Below are 21,092 nucleotides of genomic sequence, written 5' to 3'. Positions count from 1 at the left end.
TCAGCACTTCGCCACCAGGATACCCGCGTGCAGCCTGCGCTCCCCCTAGAAGAAAGAGTAACCATCACTGTGTAGAAGCTGGCCGCTCCGGACATCAACCTTTCTGTTGGCCACCAACTCTGGGTGGGGAAGGCCACTGTCGGGGTCGTCCTTCATGAGTTAAGTCAGCCAGGGCCATGTACCCACAGCGCCGCCTAGGACAGGTGTCTTGAGGAGGGGTCCCAGGGGGGTCCCAGGGATGGAGCCCCAAGGGGGAGGTCCCTGGGCGTATGTCTAGAGGAGGTGGTCCTGGAGGGGGTCCCAGGAAGGGGGCCCAAAGAAGGGGTCCTGGGGGGGTCCCAGGGTGGGTGTCTCCAGAAGGGGGTTCTGGGGGGCTGCCAGGGAGTGGGCCCCAGGGAGGGGGCCCCAGGGGGGATTCCAGGGATGGTGTCTCGAGGAGGAGGTCCCAGAGGGCCCCAGGGAGGGGGAGCCAAGGGTGGGTCTCAAGGAGGGGCATCCCCTCTGCATGCCACCACACACTCATGGGCTCCTGTACCCTCTAATCCATGCAGGTTGTTGATGCCATCAGCAGGATCCTCCTGCACCATCTTATCCGCCTGGGGGATGTGGACGCTGCCATGGCCAGGTTCCAGCAGCTGTGATTCCCCAACTGCTTCGGCACATTGGACACCACCCATATCGTCATCCAGGCCCCACCACACAGCCGAGGACATTACATTAGTTGGAAGGGCTACCACTTCATCATCCTCCAGGCCCTTGTTGATGCCCGAGGATGGTTTATGCATGGGTTGTCCAGGCAGGGCCCATGAAACTTGCATCCTGCGGAACTCATGGCTCGAGCACCTACATCACCCCGCGGGAGCTCCTGGTCGGGGATATGACCATACCCACGTGTATTGTAGCCCATGCAGCCTACCCCCTCCAGGCCTGGCTAATGCGCCCTACACGGGACACACCACTGAGAGCCAGGACCTCTACAACGCCTGGCTCAACCAGGCCAGGAATGCAGTGGAGTGGGCATTTGGGCGTCTGAAGGCGCGCTTCAGGTTCCTGCTGATGCGCCTGGAGGTAGGCCTCCCCAGCATGCCCACGGTCATGTGCTCTCCACATCCTCATGGACAGCAAGCAGGAGCACTTTGTGGCGAGCTGGGTGGCCGAGGCTGTGCCGCACTACGAGCAGCCAGGTGCAGTCCCATGCTGCCAGGTACACTGGGACGGGGTGCATGTGTAGGAGGCCCCCGACCCGGCCCTGGCTTGCCCTGCACAATGCCCCCTGCACTCTCTCACCCACCTCCACCCCGCGAACACCCCCGCCCTCACCAGCTTCCCTCACCATCCCCACCCGAGGCACAACACAGACACTGTTCAAAAAATTTAACCATTAGTTGTTGAAAAATTATGTTGTTACATACTGTTTACATTCGGAGGGCAGGGGGCCTCAGTCCTCCATGGGGGTGGCGGGCTGTGAGCCACAGTGGCCCCTGGTGCTGTGACTACCCTGGGTCCAGGGCCCACAGTGGGGCTTGGATGGCATGGGGAGAACAGGTAGGCAGGGCTGTGCCAGGGGTGAGAAAGATTCAGACTCGCTGTGGGGGGAGGGGCACTGGATCCAGGGACAAACCAGGCCCGCCCACCCCCCCACAGCCACTTCGTGAGCTCCTCCCGCTCTGCTGTGGTCGTGGCATCTGGGAGCAGAGCGGTGAGGGAGGGGGGAGCCGGAGGGGCACTGGGGAGTGCAGGGGCAGGGCGGTGTAGGGGCAGAGGGGGGAGCAGGGGGTGGGGGAGCAAGGGTAGGGGGTGCGGGGGTGGGGGGCAGGGGCTGGGGCCGGGGGGCTGTGGGAAAGGCCATCCATGGAGCAGACGGCTGGGTCAGTGCTGGTGAGTGTGCAGCTGCAAGCACATGCTTCTGTGGCTGCCAGCAGACGCTCAGCTTCCTGCGCAGGGTTTCTGTGTCCCTGCAGCTTTAAGGCACCCGGAGCTCACTGCTATAGATCGCTGGCTGCTGGCATGGGTGTCTCTGTGCTCTGGGGAGGGGCTGGCTCCAGGAAGGACTTCTCATATCGAAATGGCGGCCAGTGGAGTGACTACACACGGTTCATTTCGAAATTGAACACGGGAGTGGAATAACGCCTTCGAAATGAATGCCTTTTTATTTCAAAGTTGATTTTGAAATGAGCGATCTGTGTGTAGTTGCTCTGCTGCTCGTTTTGAAATCCCCCCTTGTTTTGAATTCGCTTTTGAAATGACCTGTTAGTGTGGCCACAGCCTTCCAGAGTAGCTTATTTCAAAATAACTCTGCTGTGTAGACATGTCACTAGGCCATGCTTACACTGCAGCGATCTTTCAAAAGATGATCTTCCAGAAGATCTTCTTTCAAAAGAGCATGTCCATGCACAAAAAAGTGGATCAAAAAAATTGATCCACTGTTGCAACAGAGAACATCCACACAGCCCCCTCTTTTCGAAAGAATGGGCCAGGGATCGAAAAATCTGGTGCCGTGAGCACTGCTCTTTTGAAAAAAGGGCCCACGAAGCATCCACGCTTCTTTTTCAGAAGACTCTTTCAAAAGGAGGCAGTTTATCTGATCCAGGAGTGGAAGAGGGCTTCTGGTAAAAGAGACGCATTCTTTTGATTTCAGATCCAAAGAGTGCATTTTGTGTGTGGATGCTCCACGTGTTCTTCCAAAAAAGGGCCTGATTTTCTGAAAGAAACTGCTAGTGTAGATGCAGTGCTAGTGTTTCTGTGTGGTAGGTAATATGCATTTTAACCTTGCGGGCAAAATGATTACAATCAGATTTTCAAAAGATCTCAGAACCCACAACTAGGTCAGATTTTCAAAAATTTTCAGAGCCCATTTTAACACCAGAATAAGCAGCCTGATTTTTATGAGTCCAGCACCATGGGTGATGAACACATTTGAAACTCTAGAAGTTAGCTGTGTACATAAATGGGAGATGATCCTGATGTGAAAATCTGATCTGAGTTGCTGGTGTTGGTCTCTTTGGAAACTTTGACGCTAAGTGACTAGCGTAAGGTCCCACAGTGGAACAGTGACACAAGAATGACGAGAAACCCTAATTCATGCACTCCCTTCTCCTCCTTATACCACAAGAGCACAGAATTTGTTAAAGAAAACTCATCATTGTCCATAGTTGTTATAACCAAATCATCAGCAAAGGACAAATTAAATAAAAAGATTTGGATCTTTTCAGTTTATTGTTCTTTTGAAGGAAAATTCATACAGTAATATGCAGTCATATTGCTTTAGGGATAAAAACTGCAGATACAGGAATTTATGCAAACATCTAGAACAGGAAGAAGGCTTTTTTACAAATTATAAATATCAGCACTCATCACTATATGCAAATAGGTAATTAGCACAATTATTCCCATTAGCAGCTGCAAACCCTGAAGATGGGAACATCAGTGACTGAGAACTATTGTAAAAGGCATTTTTGCAAGCTGTAAAACCACTTCATGTTTTGGAATACAGACATTTAATGCCATCTACAAGATCTCTGGCAGATCTTTGTAAGCATTTCAAAATAAGAAAAAAGAGAAATGTGTTTATGCAGCATTACAGCCCTGTTGCTGTGCTGTGGTTCAGAACCAGTTGGCATCTGAGGTGGGCTGAATGTAAATAAAATTTCAGGTGTTTAACCTATGATGATTGGGTAAAGAGCTGAAATGAATTTTGAACCTGCTCATACTGAACCTGAGCTTGAATATAGCCACGTTTTTCAAACTTTGTCAGAAGTTCACAGGGAGCTGATGCAATGTCCTTTAAAATCAATGGAAAGACACCAAATAACTTCTCTGGGCCTTGGATCATGTCTCATGTGAGTAAATTTGTATCCCACTAAAACATATTTCCTTCAAGGTACCAGGCAACATCTTTCCTTCTACCCAGGATGCAGAAACTCTTACTCACAGTTGCCATTTCCAACAGACTTGACAGCCTCTGTTCTCTGTGGGATCTTCCAGTAGTTTTCTTCCTTTTAGAGGACTGGACTTCTCGGCTACATCTAAACTAGCGAGTTTTTTCAAAAAAGTCAGGGCTCTGTCAAAAAATCCCATGGAGTGTCTATATACAAAAGGAGTTCTTTTGATATTAAATCAGAAGAAAGCAGCACTTTTCCCAGTAACACTCTTCCTCTTCCAGGTGAGGAAAAGTGCCTTTTCGGAAAGATTTTTTCAGAAAAAAAATGTGTATAGAAGCCCAGGGGGCCCTTTTTTCACAGGAGCAGTCCTCATGGCACTGGATTTTTCAATCTCTGGCCCATTCTTTCAAAAGAATGGGGGCTGTGTGGATGGTCTCTAGTAGATCTATTTTTTGATCCACTTTTTTGTGTGTGGACGCGCTCTTTGGAAGAAGTTTTTTCCCGAAGAGATCTCTCGGAAGAATTTCTTTAGAAGGATCGCTATAGTGTAGATGTAACCCTAGTACCCTTCTTTCAATTGTAATGGTCTGTGATAGACAGTTAGTTACTCCTAATGTTAAAGGGGCAGAGTGGTTTTCAGTGTACCTGTGTATGCTTTGTTATATTAAAAGCAAGAATAATTTGATGGAGGACTTTCCATGATTCCAGTATCTTTGAACTTACCAGCAAAACCACCCTTACCTTTAATGGGTCTGGTAGCCACACAAATCTAATCAGCCCAAACAGGATGAAATATTCATGTGTGTCTGTGGTAGAAAACTTTTTGTGGAACAGCTGTTTACCACTGTAAAAAAGCTTAGCTTTCTAGCTAGAACACCCAGTAGGAAAAAATTGCAAACTTTAAATATTCATAACTTTACAGTCCAGGCTTGAGTTGAGCTTTGAGCCACAAATAAGAATCTCAAACTTTAAAATTGTTCTAACGTGTTTAGCTTTCAGCCATGTTTGTGTTATTGAAGTACAGAATTTCAGATTGGCGCATATGGGGGGAAATAAGCTTTTTCTACTTGAATAACTCAAAAACAGCTGAAATGATTGTGTTCACACTTTTTAATAAATAATTTTAGAGCTGAAATACAGCACTGAAAAACTCGGACCAAAATCGAGTTGTTACACTGAGTTATGATGCTTGGAAAAGTGTGTTTAGACTGCAGGCTCCAATTCACTCTTAATATAGGAAATTGAGAAATTAAGTAAGGCACATAAGGACCCACTTGTGTGTCAATAACCAGAATGCTCCTGCATTACTTGAACCTCATTCATATCCATTCCAGCATCTGAGCACTAGAACAAAACAAAAGGTGTAAATAAGTTTGTTTGGTGTCAAGTACTTTGTCATAATGAATTTACTGGCCTGTTTCTTTAGCAGCATGGCATTCAGCCTTTGGCCGTCAAGAGAATTGCCAGCTGTGTGGAGAAACTTTAAGAAAAAATAGTTATTTTTTGAAATGTTAAGGATTTCCGTCTGTAACTCCAACCCTGCTTGCAGACATTGTTGAGTTCTCAACAAACCTTGGATAGCTTTCCCAACAGATAACTTCCATATGTGTTTGATTTTAAAATAAAAAATATAGTGATTTGTTGTATCTAGAAGCTCAGGCTTGTGGGGGTTAATGTTCACCCTCTTGTTTTGGCTTCCTAGCGCCACCTTACAAAGTCCAAATCTAGCAAACTTTAAAAGTTATTCAAGTACTAAATACACAAACTTTTTGTTTCATTTGTAATCCTTCCTTCTTGCCACATCTTTTCTTTCTTCTCTTTTAGCACCTGTGTTTTAACCCTTATGTTCATTTTTCTATATTTTTTTTAAATTATTGAATAAGAATAAGAATAATTTCTCTAAACAGTTCTGTTGTCAAGGTTTTTTTTTCTGATATGCACTTTATCTCCATAGCTAGAATTACCTTTAGGCTACATATATTCTACAGCATTCCTTCCAAAAAAGTTCTTCCAAAATATCTCTTCCAAAAAAACTTCTTTCAAAAGAGAGCATCCACGCACAAAAAAGCGGATGGACAAAATCAGTTCATTCTTTCGATAGAGAGCGTCCACACAACCCCTGCTTTTCCAAAAGAACAGGGCAGGGATCAAAAAATCTGGTGCCATGAGGACTGCTCTTTCGAAAATAAAGTCCTTAGGGCATCTATACACATTTTTTCTGAAAGAACCTTTCAGAAAAAGGTGCTCTTCCTCATCTGGGAGAGGAAGAAGTCTGCCGGAAAACGTGCTGCATTTTAATATTAAAAAAAAAAAAACATTTTGTGTGTAGATGCTCCGCGGGATTTTTTGAAAGAGCCCTGGCTTTTTTTAAAAATCTTACTGGTGTTGCTCTAGCCTTAGGCTACGTCTACACAAGAACCCTCTGTCAATAGAAGTGACTGTCAGAAGGGACTTCCCAGCAAAACTTCTCTCAACAGGTTGCGTCTACACATAAAAGCAGATCAAAAGTGCAATCTGCTCTGTCAACATGGAGCAGACAGGCTGTCCAGCGCTCTCTTGGTAGAATGGCTGAATGGAAGGTCTGCAAACAGGGCTGCCCAGTGAACTGGAAACCCTCTCCATTGACAAAAGGGCCCCAGGGCATCTACACAACTGTTTTGTTAACAGAACTCTTTCTAGAGAGGCGTTATACCTGAATGGGGAGAGGTGTAATGCTGCTGACGGATGTGCCGGGTTTTGTTGACAAACTGTCAGCAAAGTGCATTTTGTGTGTCGATGCTCTGGTTTTTCCTGACAGAAGCCCAGTTTTGCCAGGAAAAGCCTCTCATGTAGGTGTAGCCTCTGTGTTTAAAAAGTCTGTCTGTCTGTCTCTGTAGCTCAGCATCTCCCGCCTCTCCCCCCGCCACCATTTCTATCTCACCTTTTCTTTCTTCATTTCTCTCTTGACCAACTTTGGATGAGGCCACAGCACAAGTCCATCTTACCCTAAATGTGAGTTACAAGTACATTTTGTAGGATGAGAAGCTGAGAGAATCAGTCACTGTCACTCTCCATGGATCTGATGCAAAACCTGTTAAGGTCAATGTGAGTCTTTAAATGGAGATGAATAGATCCAAATGTATTTAGGCTGGCAGATTTAACTAGACCTTCTAACTTTTCAGAATCTCCCCTATAGATTCTTACAGTCATCCAGGTTTATAGGGTATCTGTACAATATGTGAAGGCATTATGCTGACAGAGTTTGATCTTCCAATGTGCTGAGCTCTCTGTCCCAGAAAAAGTGTTGAAATAGTGGTGCTTCCAAATCTGAGTTTACTTTGCGTAGCGCTTCATCACATGTTGAATCACTTGGAAACTTTATGAATCAGATAGTTATGAGATGGAGCCATCAAACTCAGTTTCACTTGTTTCCTAAGTCAGAATTTGAAACTAGATCTGCTAATGTACAAAGCTAAAGAAGAGTGATGGATTGTCTAGTAACTTAATATAATGAGTATTGCAAAAACTGACTAAATTGTATGTATTAATAATTAACTGCCTATTTTATTAGGATAGAACAAGATTATATTACAGCCTTCTCTGAATTATTTATATTCTTAAACAATATTACTTGAGAAAACTCCCAGCATTGTGCTTGTTTCAGAGGAGTCCAAATTATGACCATTAGCCATCTCTCTGAAATCCATCAGTTTGTGACAGAATTAATATTATTTAAATGCAGTTTTTATGTTTAATTAGCAATGGTATGTCTGAAAGATCACATAATCCCAATTTGAGGAAAATAGGTAAAATATTCAAAAGTGCTTGACTCTCTCAGTGAGTTTCTATGCTCATAGATGCCTAAGCCACTTTCAAAAATATGATTTAGGCTCTTAAGTCAATTCAGAACTTTTGAAAATTTTACCCAGTAGCACTGTTCCTCAAGAGTCACACCTAAATGGCTTGTCTGTGAAGTGTGGACTGTCTAAGGCTGTCTCTTAAAATATGATGAGATTCCTGCATATTTTGTGTTTGGTACCAGGTGCCTCAAGATGAATGGGGAGGGTATCCTGCTGGCGGTAAAGACGAGGAGATCCCCTGCAGGAGAATGAGAAGTGGGAGTTATATTAAAGCCATGGGAGATGAGGAAAGCGGAGATTCTGACACTAGCCCCAAAACATCACCAAAGGTAGCAGTTCGACCAGAGTCATTATTAAAATCCATTGGACAGAGACCTCTTGGAGATCACCAAAAGTAAGCTTCACCAAACTTTGTCACATATCTTCCTGAAAGCCACAATGACTCAGGTCTTTTTTTCTATGATGTTTTCATGTGATTACAACAAATGGGTTTCATTTATATAAATACACAGATGAAAAGAGACAATGGTACCACATGTAAGTAATTTATAATTTTAGTTATCAAAGTGATGCTTTCCATAAAGCAACATTCCCATGTATCAAGTATATTGTATCACAGTCATTTAAAAAAAATGTATAATATGTTCTCCTTAATCAGTAGTCTATCAAATAAGCAATGTATGTATTATAATTGTCTAGATATGTATTTACATAATGGAGCCAGTCTTCTGCTTCTAGTAGGGTTTGATTTTTGTCTATTTTTAAAAAATATACCATTACAAAACTACACATTTAAGTATTTTTGAGAGGTAAATGTTCAAAGTGGTAGAAAAATTTAAATGCTGCGACTTCCATTAATGTGAATGGGTTTCCACATAGCTTTGGAATTCTGAGAAAAAGGCAACAAGCAAAAAAACAAAAACCAGATTGAATCTATTTGTCATTTATCCACCAATGATGCTGTAGATTCATACAGCACCTTGGTGACACACACTTTTATCATAATAACAGCAATAATGAAAAACTTCAACTCAAGTGAGATTTACTTGGCTTCGTTAAATAAAAGTTTGCAGATTGGAGGAAAAATATTGTGCACTATACCAGCAATAGCCAGTGTTATTAAAGCAGCATGGAATCTAAGATCCTGCTTCAGAAGACAGCTCTAAGACTATAGTGCTCCATTTATTTATGCAAGGTAAAGGACATTCTGTTCTCTTCTTAGAAGTCAAAAATTATACAAGTTTAAATAAGATATGTGTTAAAGAGGGGAACTTTTTAAAACCCACTATAGCCATAGTGCAGGAGCTTAGAATCAAGTTTCCCTTTTTAACACATATCATATTTAAACATGTATAATTTTTGACTCCTAAGAAGAGAATAGAATGTCCTTTACCTTGCATAAATAACTTATCAGGAAGTCATTGTGAAAACAGGCTGTTGATTTGGCCATGTTGTCCAAATATATTGTGCAAAATAAAAAACTTTTAAAAATGTGTAACAGAACTATTGCAGCATACTAGAAATAGTGAAAATCAATGGCAGATTTGATGTTGATTTCAACTGGCACAAGAGTGGATTCATTGTAGCATTGTAGAAAATGATTAAAGGTTTATTTGTGGCTTTCCCGCAAGCTCTGAGCCAAGGACTTTATGTACGTGAACTGTTTCAGGATCAGACCATGAACAGTATTGTGACTGACAGCCACTTTGTGATTCTTGGTTATCAGCTTGCTCTGAAATATAGTAATCTGCACCAGCCTTACATCAGGCAAAGGTTCTGACCTCCGGCACCAGTTCAGCTGCATGGGGTGGCTTGTCCACAATATTCAAGTAGCTTGCACAGAGAAGAAAGCTGATGCTTATACCCCTTATTTCCTTGCTCAGTTACATAAAATGGTTCAGAATTGAGCTGTGCAAGAGCACTAGGGTCTTTGACTCAACAACAGCTGCTCTGCCAAGTACAGAATGATACAGTAGTATAAAAGACTTTAATAACTTGCCATATACAAACATATATGGACATAATGGTTTCCTGTGAATAACTTTTTATAGTCACTACTTTCAAAACAGTGAAGGATTAGAGTGCAGCTAACTTCAGCAAAACTTACAAATGTGTGCATATAATTGCCATTAATTTCATCAGGCACCTGTGCTGTGGGATGAGTGGTGACCTGTTTGAAAGTTAGCTGATTTTAACATTTTTTTCCATTTTACTAAAATAGTGGCTTGTAATTTGATGATATCCTGTACCTGGCTTAAGGGTTCAGTTAAAAATAAGCAGAACATTTCAAATTTTGTGGAAAGAAAAGAAAAGAAACTATATTGCAATAATTTAAAATTGATTTAGCAATATGTGGCATATTATATATTGTTTATACTGTAAAGATTTTGAAGAGTAACAGTTAATTCTGAAATTGATATTTTGTTGAGAAATCCCCAAAAATTTATTCTCCTGAAACAGGCCTTGTAACTCAAAGGAGAGTTTTGAGTAGAACAGAAGAACAGGCTAAGAGCAGTAACATTGAGGCCTGGTCTGTAAGAGAAAATTAGGTGTGTTTAACTATGCATGTGAGGGATCAGTGGAAGATTTTTTTTTCTTTTGACCTAGTTACTGCCTGTGAGGGAAGTTGATTACCTATAGTGATGGGAGAATCAGTCTCCAGAAATGTCCTGCACTGGAGCGCTAGAGCAGTGCTTTTACAATGGCACAGCTGTCCCTCTTTAGCATTTTAAGCGTAGACAAGTCCTAAGGCGCAGGTTTTTACAGTATTTTGGTGGCTAAGGATGCAGGTAGATGCCAATAGTTGTTTTTTCAGAAGCTAGTATACCTTAAAATGCCTTTAAAAATCTGTCCCTTAGGCAAGGTCTGTACTAAGAAAGAAATTTGACTTAAGATACGCAACTCTAGCTATGAGAATTGCTTAGATGAAGATGATGTATGTTAAGTCCAATTTGCAGAATGACCCCCCTGTGGGAGTTCAATGTGGGAAATTTTGTGACTGCAAGGAGTACCAGAGTTGATGAGATCACCCTCAAAGTTCAGTTTAGCATCTCCCAACTAGATGTGGTAAATCAAACCCCGGAAGTTTAGCCTCCAAAGCATCAATTTTTTTTTTTGTAAGTATAGACGTGCCCTTAGCCTCTCAGCTGACAGATGCATTTTTTCTTTTCTTTGACTGGTATTGTTATACACAAAGCAAAAAACTAGAATAGTCCAATTCCTACTGCTATAACATGTGAAAGACTTACCAGTGTAATTTACTGCATTTAAGTAAAATATAATATAATAAAGCTTTCTGTGTTGAAGGCAGAAGTGAATTCAAGTATCTGTCCCATTTCATAGTTGTTGCTTCTTGGAAAAGTGCCAGTGTTCACATTTGTCTTGGAAATTGTCTTAACTTCCTTTTGTTAGGAGAGGAAAAACTCAATTTGTTTCCATTGTGGTTCAGTGTACCTATATATAATCTGGGATCACACATCAAAATATGGATGTTAGGCTGTAAAACACAAACTGCTTCAATTCAATCCACTGTTTCCTGGCACAGTATAATATCATTTAACCTCCAGTTACAGAATTTTTTATCTTACTGGCAACAGTCATGCAAATAAATAATCATGTGGTGCTAGAGTCTCCCATTATGCTTTTGGACACAACTCAAGGGAAATTTACCTTTACAAACATGAAGAGTAAAGTGAAAATGAGGGAGGTCAGGTAATAAAAAAAGTCTATGTGTTGCATATATATTTGTCTACTTCTCTGAACAACAGGCTAATGTAGCAATAACTCTTTTGTGAGGACTGGATATATATAGTATGTGTTGTGATCATTGGTGAATCCAACAGATGTTTAGGAGAAATTATTTATTTGATTACCAACAAGATATACAGTGACAACAAATAAGCACCCTACTGATGCTGCTAGAATCTAGTCTGGCTGTATGCCCCTGTCAATGTGTGAGAGTGAGCCCATAGGAATCAATGGGAATTATGGCATTGCATGGTGTCACTTTAAACATTTGAACTTTATTCTGAAGCTTAACTCCTTAAAGCCTGAGTAGAATATACAAATATACGAGCAAATATAAAATATAGGCTTGCTGTACTGGGTCTGTTCTGCAACCCTCTAACCCAGCTGTGGCCCGCACTCATGGTTAGCAGTTGTGACAAATTTGGATATAGCATCTTTGTGATGAAAAACTATTTGATAAGCCTGCAGACAGGAAGCGTGGCTTTGAAAGATGATGCAGGTGCCAAAATTAATCTTGCTTCCATGCTACATTAATTTATACACTATCCCCCTTTACTGCCTATAACTGGGAGATGCCAATTTAAATTATTAAGTTTAAAACTTACTGTTTAAAAATATTTATGTATATTAACAGGGCTTCTGTGGAAGGACGTGCTGAGAGAAATGCTGAGAGAATAATTTCAGCTGACGAGATGGTAAATTAGATGCAGAAAAAATGTGATATCTTTTATTTGCTCTTTATATTATATTGCCTTTTTTTTTCTCTCTTTCTTTTTTTGGTAATCTGTCTGACAGTAGAAGTCCAGTTGCACATTTCATTAGCAGCTTTCCAAGACTGTGCAGTAAACTAGCAGCTTGCTGGTAGTACCTGAGGGTATGACCATACAGAGATAAAAAAACCGCAGCTGCCAAGGATCAGCAGATTCAGATATGCAGGGCTGAGGCACCGGGGCTAAAAAATTACTGGCTCAGGCTGTGCTTGCAGGGTCCCAGATCTTACGCTCTAAACATCTGCAAACTGATTTATGGCCCCATAGCCCAAGACCCATTAGCCCAAGTCAGCTGACTCCCACCAACCACAGCCATGCAGCAGGCTTTTACCCCCAGGTAGATGTACCAAGAAGGGAAAAAGTGGAGATTTACCAAAAGCAGTTTGATGGCTTGTTACAAAGCCTTATCAAACAAACAGGATACTTGCAAGGCCAATGGCGTAGTTGCTTTCTCTACTGTCATTCACTCGGTCTGGGTTTGACTGCTCTGTAGGTTGGGAGAGAATGTTTAAGGGGCTTAGCTTCAGGGAAAATAGGTGTTTTGCAGCAGTAAAGAATAAGACGTCTGGATAATGGCTGAATGTTGAAAGAAGACAAATTCAGGCTGGAAATAAGGTGTAATTTTTTTGAGTGAAAATAATCAGCCACTGGAACAATTTACCAGGGATGTGGTGGATTGTCCATCGCTGTCAATTTTTAAAACAAGATTGGATATTTCTGAAAGATATATTAAAACATTATTATGGAGAAGGTAAGTAGCCTGGTCTGTATAGTAGGCCAGGCGAAATGATCCCAGTGATCCACTCTGAGCTTGGAATGCATGGATCTGTGAAGTAAAAAATATCTTTTAGAGCAGTGATACCCAATGACACCAACGCATGGGCCTGTTTGCAAATGTCATGACAAAAGGTAGGCCATTTGTACATAACCCCTCCCATTCAGCTGCCAATCCATAAATACCTTGATTGCAACCTAAGTGTGAGTGCTCTAACTTGGCTAAAAGTTTATAAATCAAAATTACCTGTGTTTATGGCAATGTCTAACAGGAAAGGTGACATCCCCAATCTCTGGCAAGCTTTGTGAACAGCGTTTTTTAGGAAGTCAGGGCACTGGAGAAGATGTTCATCTACCATGTGATTGTGATTTTTTTTTATCATATTCGTGGTGCAAAATATGGTTTCACAGAGGTAACTTGATCCAACATCATTACACAATAGATGATTAGATGTTGGCTATTCTGAGACTGTTCAGCATATTGAGTCCAGAAACCACAAGGTCCCAAATCTCTGAATTTTGCTTTGAAGACGTCTGAGTTCTGGAGCATTACAGTTGCTAATTGTAATGCCTCCATCAACTGAATCAAAAACACTCTTTGCTTCAGGGCTACGTCTACACGTGCCCCAAAATTCAAAATGGCCACGCAAATGGCCATTTCGAAGTTTACTAATGAAGCGCTGAAATGCGTATTCAGTGCTCCATTAGCATGCGGGCGGCAGCGGCGCTTCGAAATTGACGCATCTTGCCGCCGCGCAGCGCGTCCAGACGGGGCTCCTTTTCGAAAGGATGCTGCCTACTTCGAAGTCCCCTTATTCCCATGAGCTGATGCGAATAAGGGGACTTCGAAGTAGGCGGGGTCCTTTTGAAAAGGAGCCCCGTCTGGACGCACCGTGAGGCAGCAAGGCGCGTCAATTTCGAAGCGCCGCTGCCACCCGCATGCTAACGAAGCGCTGAATATGCATTTCAGCACTTCATTAGTAAACTTCGAAATGGCCATTTGCGTGGCCATTTGGAAGTTTGGGGCACATGTAGACACCGCCCAGAAGGGCAAGGTACATCAGCAGAGGCAACAAACTATTCATGGGGAAAAAAAAACAAAAGCAAATTCTTGGGTGCTCTGGTACTACCCTTCTTAAATGGGCTGTTTTGATTGTCCTGTGCCTAATGCTTCTTAAGAATGTTTGCGTTTTTGCAACATCAGCCTTGTTTTTGCCAGGTTTTGTGAGCCTGCAAGTGAGCTGACTTCTATTCTCAGCCTAGTATGCTTTATATCAGCAGGAACTGATCACTTCACTTGAGGCCTTAGTCCTCATACCAGGCCTTTTATACCAGGCCTCTTGTGTCAATCTCTCTCATTCTACTACAATGTTTCATCTGCAGAAACAACACAACATATAGGAAAGTTCAGTCTTTCCTGTTAAGCCTGTCTGAAAGATGTCAACATTCCTCTGAAAGGGAAAAACTTTTTTCAAACAGATCCACAACACAGCTTGCCAAGCTTTGGAGCTGCAACTCGAGGGAAATGAAGCGACCAATAGTCTCACACAGAAAATCTACATGTGTCTCTTAAATAGCTTGATTCTGCTACTTCAAGAAACTGCATTTGGGGATGGCGACTTTTTTCTTTTTTAAATCTAGAGGACGTGCTAACAAAAAATCCTCATAAATTACCTTCAATCTCCACACTGTTGCGGAATCGGAGGGAAAAGGGGATTTGTTTCATCATTGTTTTTACCTCCAAGAAAAAGCTCCTCCAGAATTTCCAACATGCACTCCTCCACAAACTTGGCATCCAGAACATGATTTTCTTTTTTTTTTTTAGCTAGAACTGGCGTTATCAAAAAAAGAAACAGTTGCCAAGGTGCTACGTGGGGGTGGATGAGCATGCAGGGTCATGTGGGTCCTCCTTGTCAGCTTTCCTTCTTGTACTGAGCATGCTCATGCAGACTGAGCTCTGTACCACTGCTGAAGTTAGCTGCCCACACTGCTTCCCCACTATAAGCAGGCATGGACTGTCTCTGAGCAGCAGTTGCATTTTTATGTGATGTCTCTGATGACATTTGAAGTGTGATATGAATACTTCACATTTATCACATCTTGTAACACTGCCAGAATAGGCTGTGTTCAAGTTACCATGCTTTGATTCAAAGTAGCACCTCACTTCAACAACCTTACAGATGGAGACAGAAGTTTGGAGTATTAAACACTACGTTTTTGCATTTAAATGAGATGGCAAAATACAAAGAGAAGCCACTATCCAGTTTGGGTTAAAAGTTTGGTTTTTGCTGTCAACTTTATAACATTTACTCCCCCTCACCTTCATTTTTGGCTCCTTTTTCATCACTGCTGAAAAAATGGGAAGCATCCTGCCTCCATTATATCTGATGCGATCTAGAGAACATAAGATCCAGTAAGCAATGCTCGATATGTGCTGGGGTTGAGCCCTAGCACCTCTAGCTCTGGCAATTCATAACCCCAGCACCTCTTCACTCCTGGCAGGCAGCCATCACTCTCCAGCAGCCCAGCTCTGAGGGCAACCCATTCAGTCCTTAGTTTATGCTGAGGCTTTTTGGGCTGAGCCTTGCACCTCTTTCATTACATATTAAGCACTGCTAGTAAGTTGCTTACCAAGAAAGTCATAGGCGAATAAATGTTAGCCAGTGCATCAATGTTTGTGAATTTCATTATAAACATTTTAAGAGGATCTAGTGGATCACACAGGAAGCCTTGGTAGGCTTCATTTGGCTCATAGGCCCACTTAGTGAGTTTCAGTTTTCTATGGATTCAGAAGGAAGGCCAATCCATTCTGCCCTGCAGGAAGAATAGTTGTTGCTCTTGAACAATAAAAGATGCCAGTTGCTGAGCATGCTGCCTTTCACCAGCATTAACTCCAAACCTAGGAAGTAATCTAAACCAAATCTCCATTGCAGCAGAGGACATTATCGCTATATCATTGGCCTGACAAGGGCACTAAATTATGGTGGGAATGTCAGTGAGTGATGTGGCAGATCTTCAGGCTTGGTCAGGACTGTGGCGGTTCCTCAGGAATAAAAGCGCATTGTTTCCCAAAGCAGTAATTCATCCCAGTCATGTACAGAAATAGTCACTCACAACCATGAGTTTACAACTTCTGATGGCAGAGTCTTTCTTCCCAAAGCCAAGCTGTACACTTCTGCTCTAAATCTGTGTCTTACTTTTACTTTTCTTTTAACCTAAAAGGCTGGATCAAGAGGTTTTTCTGATTTTTTTTTCTTATTTAATCTCCTACAATAAAAAGTCAGTGTTTATGAATGCTCTCTGCTAGAGGCAAGAATTTGAAAAATAAGATGTTTTTAATAAAAGAAAAAAGTGTATAAATTAAGTTTTCATTTTCATGATGTCTTTTATTTCAGTTGTTTAAGTTGCATGAAGTCATCTGTAGTCTCCACAGTCTGAGGGCCCTATTCAGTAAATCTCTAAGAAGCTTAAATCCACTGACTATAATGCAACTTACTTAACTTCTTTGCTCAATATAGATGGTCTCTAGCCCTTGTTTAAGATTTTTCTTGAGTTTGGGCCAGTTGCAATAATATAAATACGTATATAATGGAAAAATAAATCAAATCAAAGCAGAAGAATATGAGAAGCAGCCTCTCATGGAAAATGAGTAAAGTTTTCTAAAGCATCTGAGTGACTTAGCAGCCTAATTTTAATTAAAAGTCAACTGGACTTAGCTTCTGAAGTCGCTCGGTGGCTTTTTAGAATTTTATCCTCCGTCTATCATTTCTGTAGGCTGCTGTTTTGGGAGGCAAAGAATGAAGTGTGAGGTTAATGATTAGAGCTTCATTACCATGAAAATATTTTGCACACAGAGTTAAGATAATATCACAATGTTGGTAGTGTTACTGTCTAAATACATTAATCATAGTTAAACAGAACCAACTTTTTAAAAATATTAAAAAATTAGAAAATAAATCATTCACCATAACAGTCATTAAATCATCTGTCAGTATTGTTCCTTGGACAATAACACTATAGCATTAAGGAGGCATTTAATTTCTCTGACCTAAAAAAGAGGACCTCAGTTTCCTTCTAATAATTAATAGACATTTCACAAGGAAAGAAACAGCATCCTATGCCCTGTTCCTAATATGGTCTCATTTTAATAAATCAAATGTGCAGTATCTAAGATTGGCTTGTCAAAAGAGGGAAAGAGGTGGCTACTTTCCTCTGCAAAAAGCTCTTTTAATTTCATTTGACCCAAAACCTGATCTTTGATTCTCTCAAAAAGAAATTATTATACTTTGGCAAAGCTTAGAATGTAAATTTTCCACTACAGAGAAATTAATTAGCTTTATGATCACCTGCACTATTTCAAGGAACCCAAAATAGCTATTACATGCTTAAGGGAACACCAAGGTTAGTATCTACAGTCCTGGTTTTGGCCTGTTCCAGAGACTGAACCAGCTCCTCATGTAACCAGAGAAGTGTCAGTGTTAAAACAGCCTATCTCTACCTAGCAGCACTGCCCAGAATCTGCACATATTACTGCACACTAAAGTCCAGGATTGGACTTTATCAACATGAATAGTTTTCTGTGTCAATGGTATCTGTTTAAGAGCCACATAAAAAACAACGGAAGGCAGATTTCTGAAAATAAAAGTGCTTCCTGTTAACTCAACAGGAGACCATAGTGTGCCCCCATACAAATGTGCACCTTATTCTTCTCAGCAATGCATACTTTAAAAATAAAGATTAAATTATTGATTTCAAATGACCTTTTCATTAAAAAATAACAATAGACCATAGCAGGAAGAAAGGTTCAAATCAATGTAGCCTGAGATAAATACAGTGTACTATCGTTGCCCTTAAATGGGGAAAAAAAGAGAAGGAAAAAAATTAAGGCATTTAGGGTATGTCTACATTATGAAATAAAGTTAAAATTTATCAACGTTGAATTTGTAACACTGGATTTTATAAAGTCTGTGTCTGCTCCTGCCCATAGAATTCCCACTAATCACCAGAGTTCGGCTGCTGCAGCAGTGCATTGTGGGAACCTATCACATAGTTCCCTGAGCTCTGTTGTATTCTGGGCTTATTTGCTGCTGCGTTATGGGAAAAAAATCCCTGCAAGTAGTTGTGAGAGTGTAATGTCATCTTCCCATACTGCATTGCCTTCAAAACAAATGGCCCTTTTTCAGGTCTCTTTCCCCAGTGAGAGATTGGATGAGTCATCTGCATCATAGACCTTTTAACCAAATGTACCACGAAAGCACCCAATATCATCTTCCCAGAATGCATTGCCCTCATTCCCCTCCCTTTGAAGCAAAATGGCCAATTATCAGAAGGGAATTAGGAAAAGTAGGGAACCCAGAAAGCAGTGGTGTCCAGTGGTGAGCATCACTCAGAAGAAGAATAGAAGGAAAGACAGAGGGCCTCATTTTCTAGTGGTTAATCTCTCTTCCCGCAACTGTAAATCAGTTTAGGTCCCCTGGGGAAGATTACCTAGAGAAATGTGTACAGCAGCCAAGAAGATTGGCAAAGGTGTGCAGGCTACAATAACCTATGAGCCTTTCCCTGTTCTGACTGTGCCATGCTCACAGGAACCTCACTGGTCCCCTGAGGAAAGAACAACTGTAAATTTTCTGGTGTTCAGTAGGGCTGGGCACTTGTGTTCCTCTGCTCCCCCCCCCCCGCCCCCAGAATATTCTGCATGCAAATAGCAATGGTGCCTTTCCCTGTTCTGACTGTGACATGCTAACAGGAAGCTCATTGGTCCCCTGGGGAAAAAACACCAATGTGCACAGTGGCCAAGAGGAATGGCAAAGATGCTCAGTCTACAATTATCTCTGAGCATTTGTACAGCAAACAGGACACTGCAGAGACTGTTCAGCTCCCCTGAGCTGCGCGCTTTGGGAAATGGGGAGGTGGGGGGCCAGCCCACAATTCAGCACTGGCCAGAGCTGGCTCCCCCAATCCTCTGAAGCCAGGGGAGAGCCAGGGGATCATGAGGCTCCCATTAGCATGGAGCAGGCACCAGACTCCAGTGGGGCCAGCCCACAATTCAGCATTGGCCAGAGCCTTCTGGTGACAGCCATCCAGCCCCCAAAAGTCTTTACCATGAGGGAAAACTTTCCCCACAGCAACAGCCAGCCAGCCAGCCCCCAAATATCTTTGCCACAGGGAGAGACTTCCCCCAGTGACAGCCAGCACCCAAATCTTTTCCACCTTTGAAGCCTTCAAGGTGTGCAAGCCAAGACATGCAGCTGTCTGGAAGCATGGACTACACAGTACAGCAGGCATGTGTTTTTATTGGGTGGGTAGCTAGCCACGTGGTGCGGTTAGCCGGGGGATAGACCCTAACTGCATGGTGCCTGTAAGGGAGGGGAGCTGCCCTGGTACAAATCTGACCTGCCGAAAAGAAGTTTCTCGACCTCTCGTACAAGCATAGTTCCCTCCCCACCCCCGCATACAAGCATGACCCCCACAGCCAAGCCACCACGTGCTGTGTTGGGGCAGGGGCTAGCCTGCAAAACGAAATGACTCATGATGGCTCCATGCTGGTGCTCTGTAAAATAACTACATGCGATTGCCGCACTGATCATAAACAAATGAATTCTAAATGCCGGCCTTTCCGTTTCCTACTTCCTGCTCACCCGGAGCGATGACATGAAAAGACACCTCAAGGGACATTGTGGGACAGTTTCTGGGCCTAATAAAATCGATTTTAACTCTTGTTAATCTACACTGTTTTAGCTCAACATTGCAAATTTGATTTTTTGAGTAACTTCATCAGGAAGTCAGCAGTACAGAAGTCGGCATTACAGCTGCTTAGAATCAACTTATTGACCACTGGGGTGTAGACAGAGAGTTTATAAAAATCAGCTACAGAGCCTTAAATTCGACTTTATCTCATAATGTAGACCAGGTCTTACAAAGGCACATTATTTTCTTGCTGTGCCTCTATCCTTCTTGTTCTACCTTGGGCTTATTCAAAATCCACTGTATCTTCATGGTGAAATGACCAAAACTGTTCTCAGTATAACAGAAAATCTCATGCCATGCCCTTTTCCAGTTATATCATGATACCACAGCGTGTTGCCCTCTTTAATTGCACCTGAGCAAACAGTTATCATGGGAAGTGCTGCTGCACAATAATAAATCTGCACTGAGCAATCCTCAATAGCCCTCTAAGTTCTGTTTCTGAGCAGCAGATGCAGTGGCTGCCTGTGACAGAGTATAAACACCCCATCCCCAGGAGTTGAGATCTCAGGAGTACATGTGATGCTATAATTGCTGCCAGTCTGTCAGGGACCTGAGTCAGTCTGTCTCCTCTGGCCAGCACAGCCTAGCAGCTGGAGTGTGTGTAGGGTGGCCCTTACTTGCAGGGCCCTATGGGCCTACTGGCCAAAGTCTGTAAAGCAGCCCCGGCTTGCAGGGCAATGCGGCCTAATGACTAGAGTCTATGGGGTCACCCTTAGTTGCAGGGCATTGCAACCTAATGACCAGAATATATGAGGTTGTTGCTAGATGGTGGAGGTGGCCCACGGCCCTGTCAATGGTGGAAGGGAATCATGCCAAAACACACCGAGTTACACTTGTGGGAAATACTACTTACATATCCTCCCTGGGTCACTTCCAGCTGTCTCTGGTGCTGGGGTGATCTGAGAAGCATTGAGGTTCTCAGGATCCACTGCGTAAGTCACGCCTCATGGAGGCTTGTGCTAGTCTCCTGGGTCTCTAGTTCCTATTGTAAGGGTCCATGGCTGGTCCGCCTCTGGAGCTTCTGCCTGCTGGAGTTTCTTCCTATTCAGCATTCACCCCAGACTGAGCTGAGTTGCTCCCTCTTATGAAGCCAAGCACTTGGTTCATGCCCAGTATGGCTGAGAGGATGGGACTTCCTCCACCGACAATGTATTAACACCTTCCAGCCCAGTACAGGGTAGGTAAACCCAGTCACATGGGCATTAAAAAAGTTTATGCTTACCACAAAGTAATATATGTGTTGCTGTGTTCTCTGTTGCATCCAAATACTGATTAATGTTAAATGCACTAAAGATGGAGGCTGATTTTTATGGCAACTGTTGCATATGATTGGC

The 21,092-nt window shown here is 42.4% G+C and overlaps 1 protein-coding gene across 2 annotated transcripts in view; it reads left to right on the top strand.

Annotated features, from left to right (window-relative positions):
- Positions 1 to 21,092, top strand: part of DLGAP2 (DLG associated protein 2) — a 547,630-nt gene that overhangs the window by 442,548 nt on the left and 83,990 nt on the right. For both annotated transcript variants that reach the window (XM_074988921.1, XM_074988920.1), the window contains exon 6: positions 7,903 to 8,114. In XM_074988921.1, the coding sequence (XP_074845022.1) occupies positions 7,903 to 8,114 (212 nt within the window). The remainder of the gene's footprint in view (positions 1 to 7,902; positions 8,115 to 21,092) is intronic.

The sequence above is a fragment of the Carettochelys insculpta genome, chromosome 3, assembly GCF_033958435.1.
Source record: "Carettochelys insculpta isolate YL-2023 chromosome 3, ASM3395843v1, whole genome shotgun sequence".
Classification (NCBI taxonomy): Eukaryota; Metazoa; Chordata; order Testudines; family Carettochelyidae; genus Carettochelys; species Carettochelys insculpta.
The sequence above is the reverse complement of the archived record's forward strand: the minus strand, read 5'-3'. Positions and strand labels throughout refer to the sequence as shown.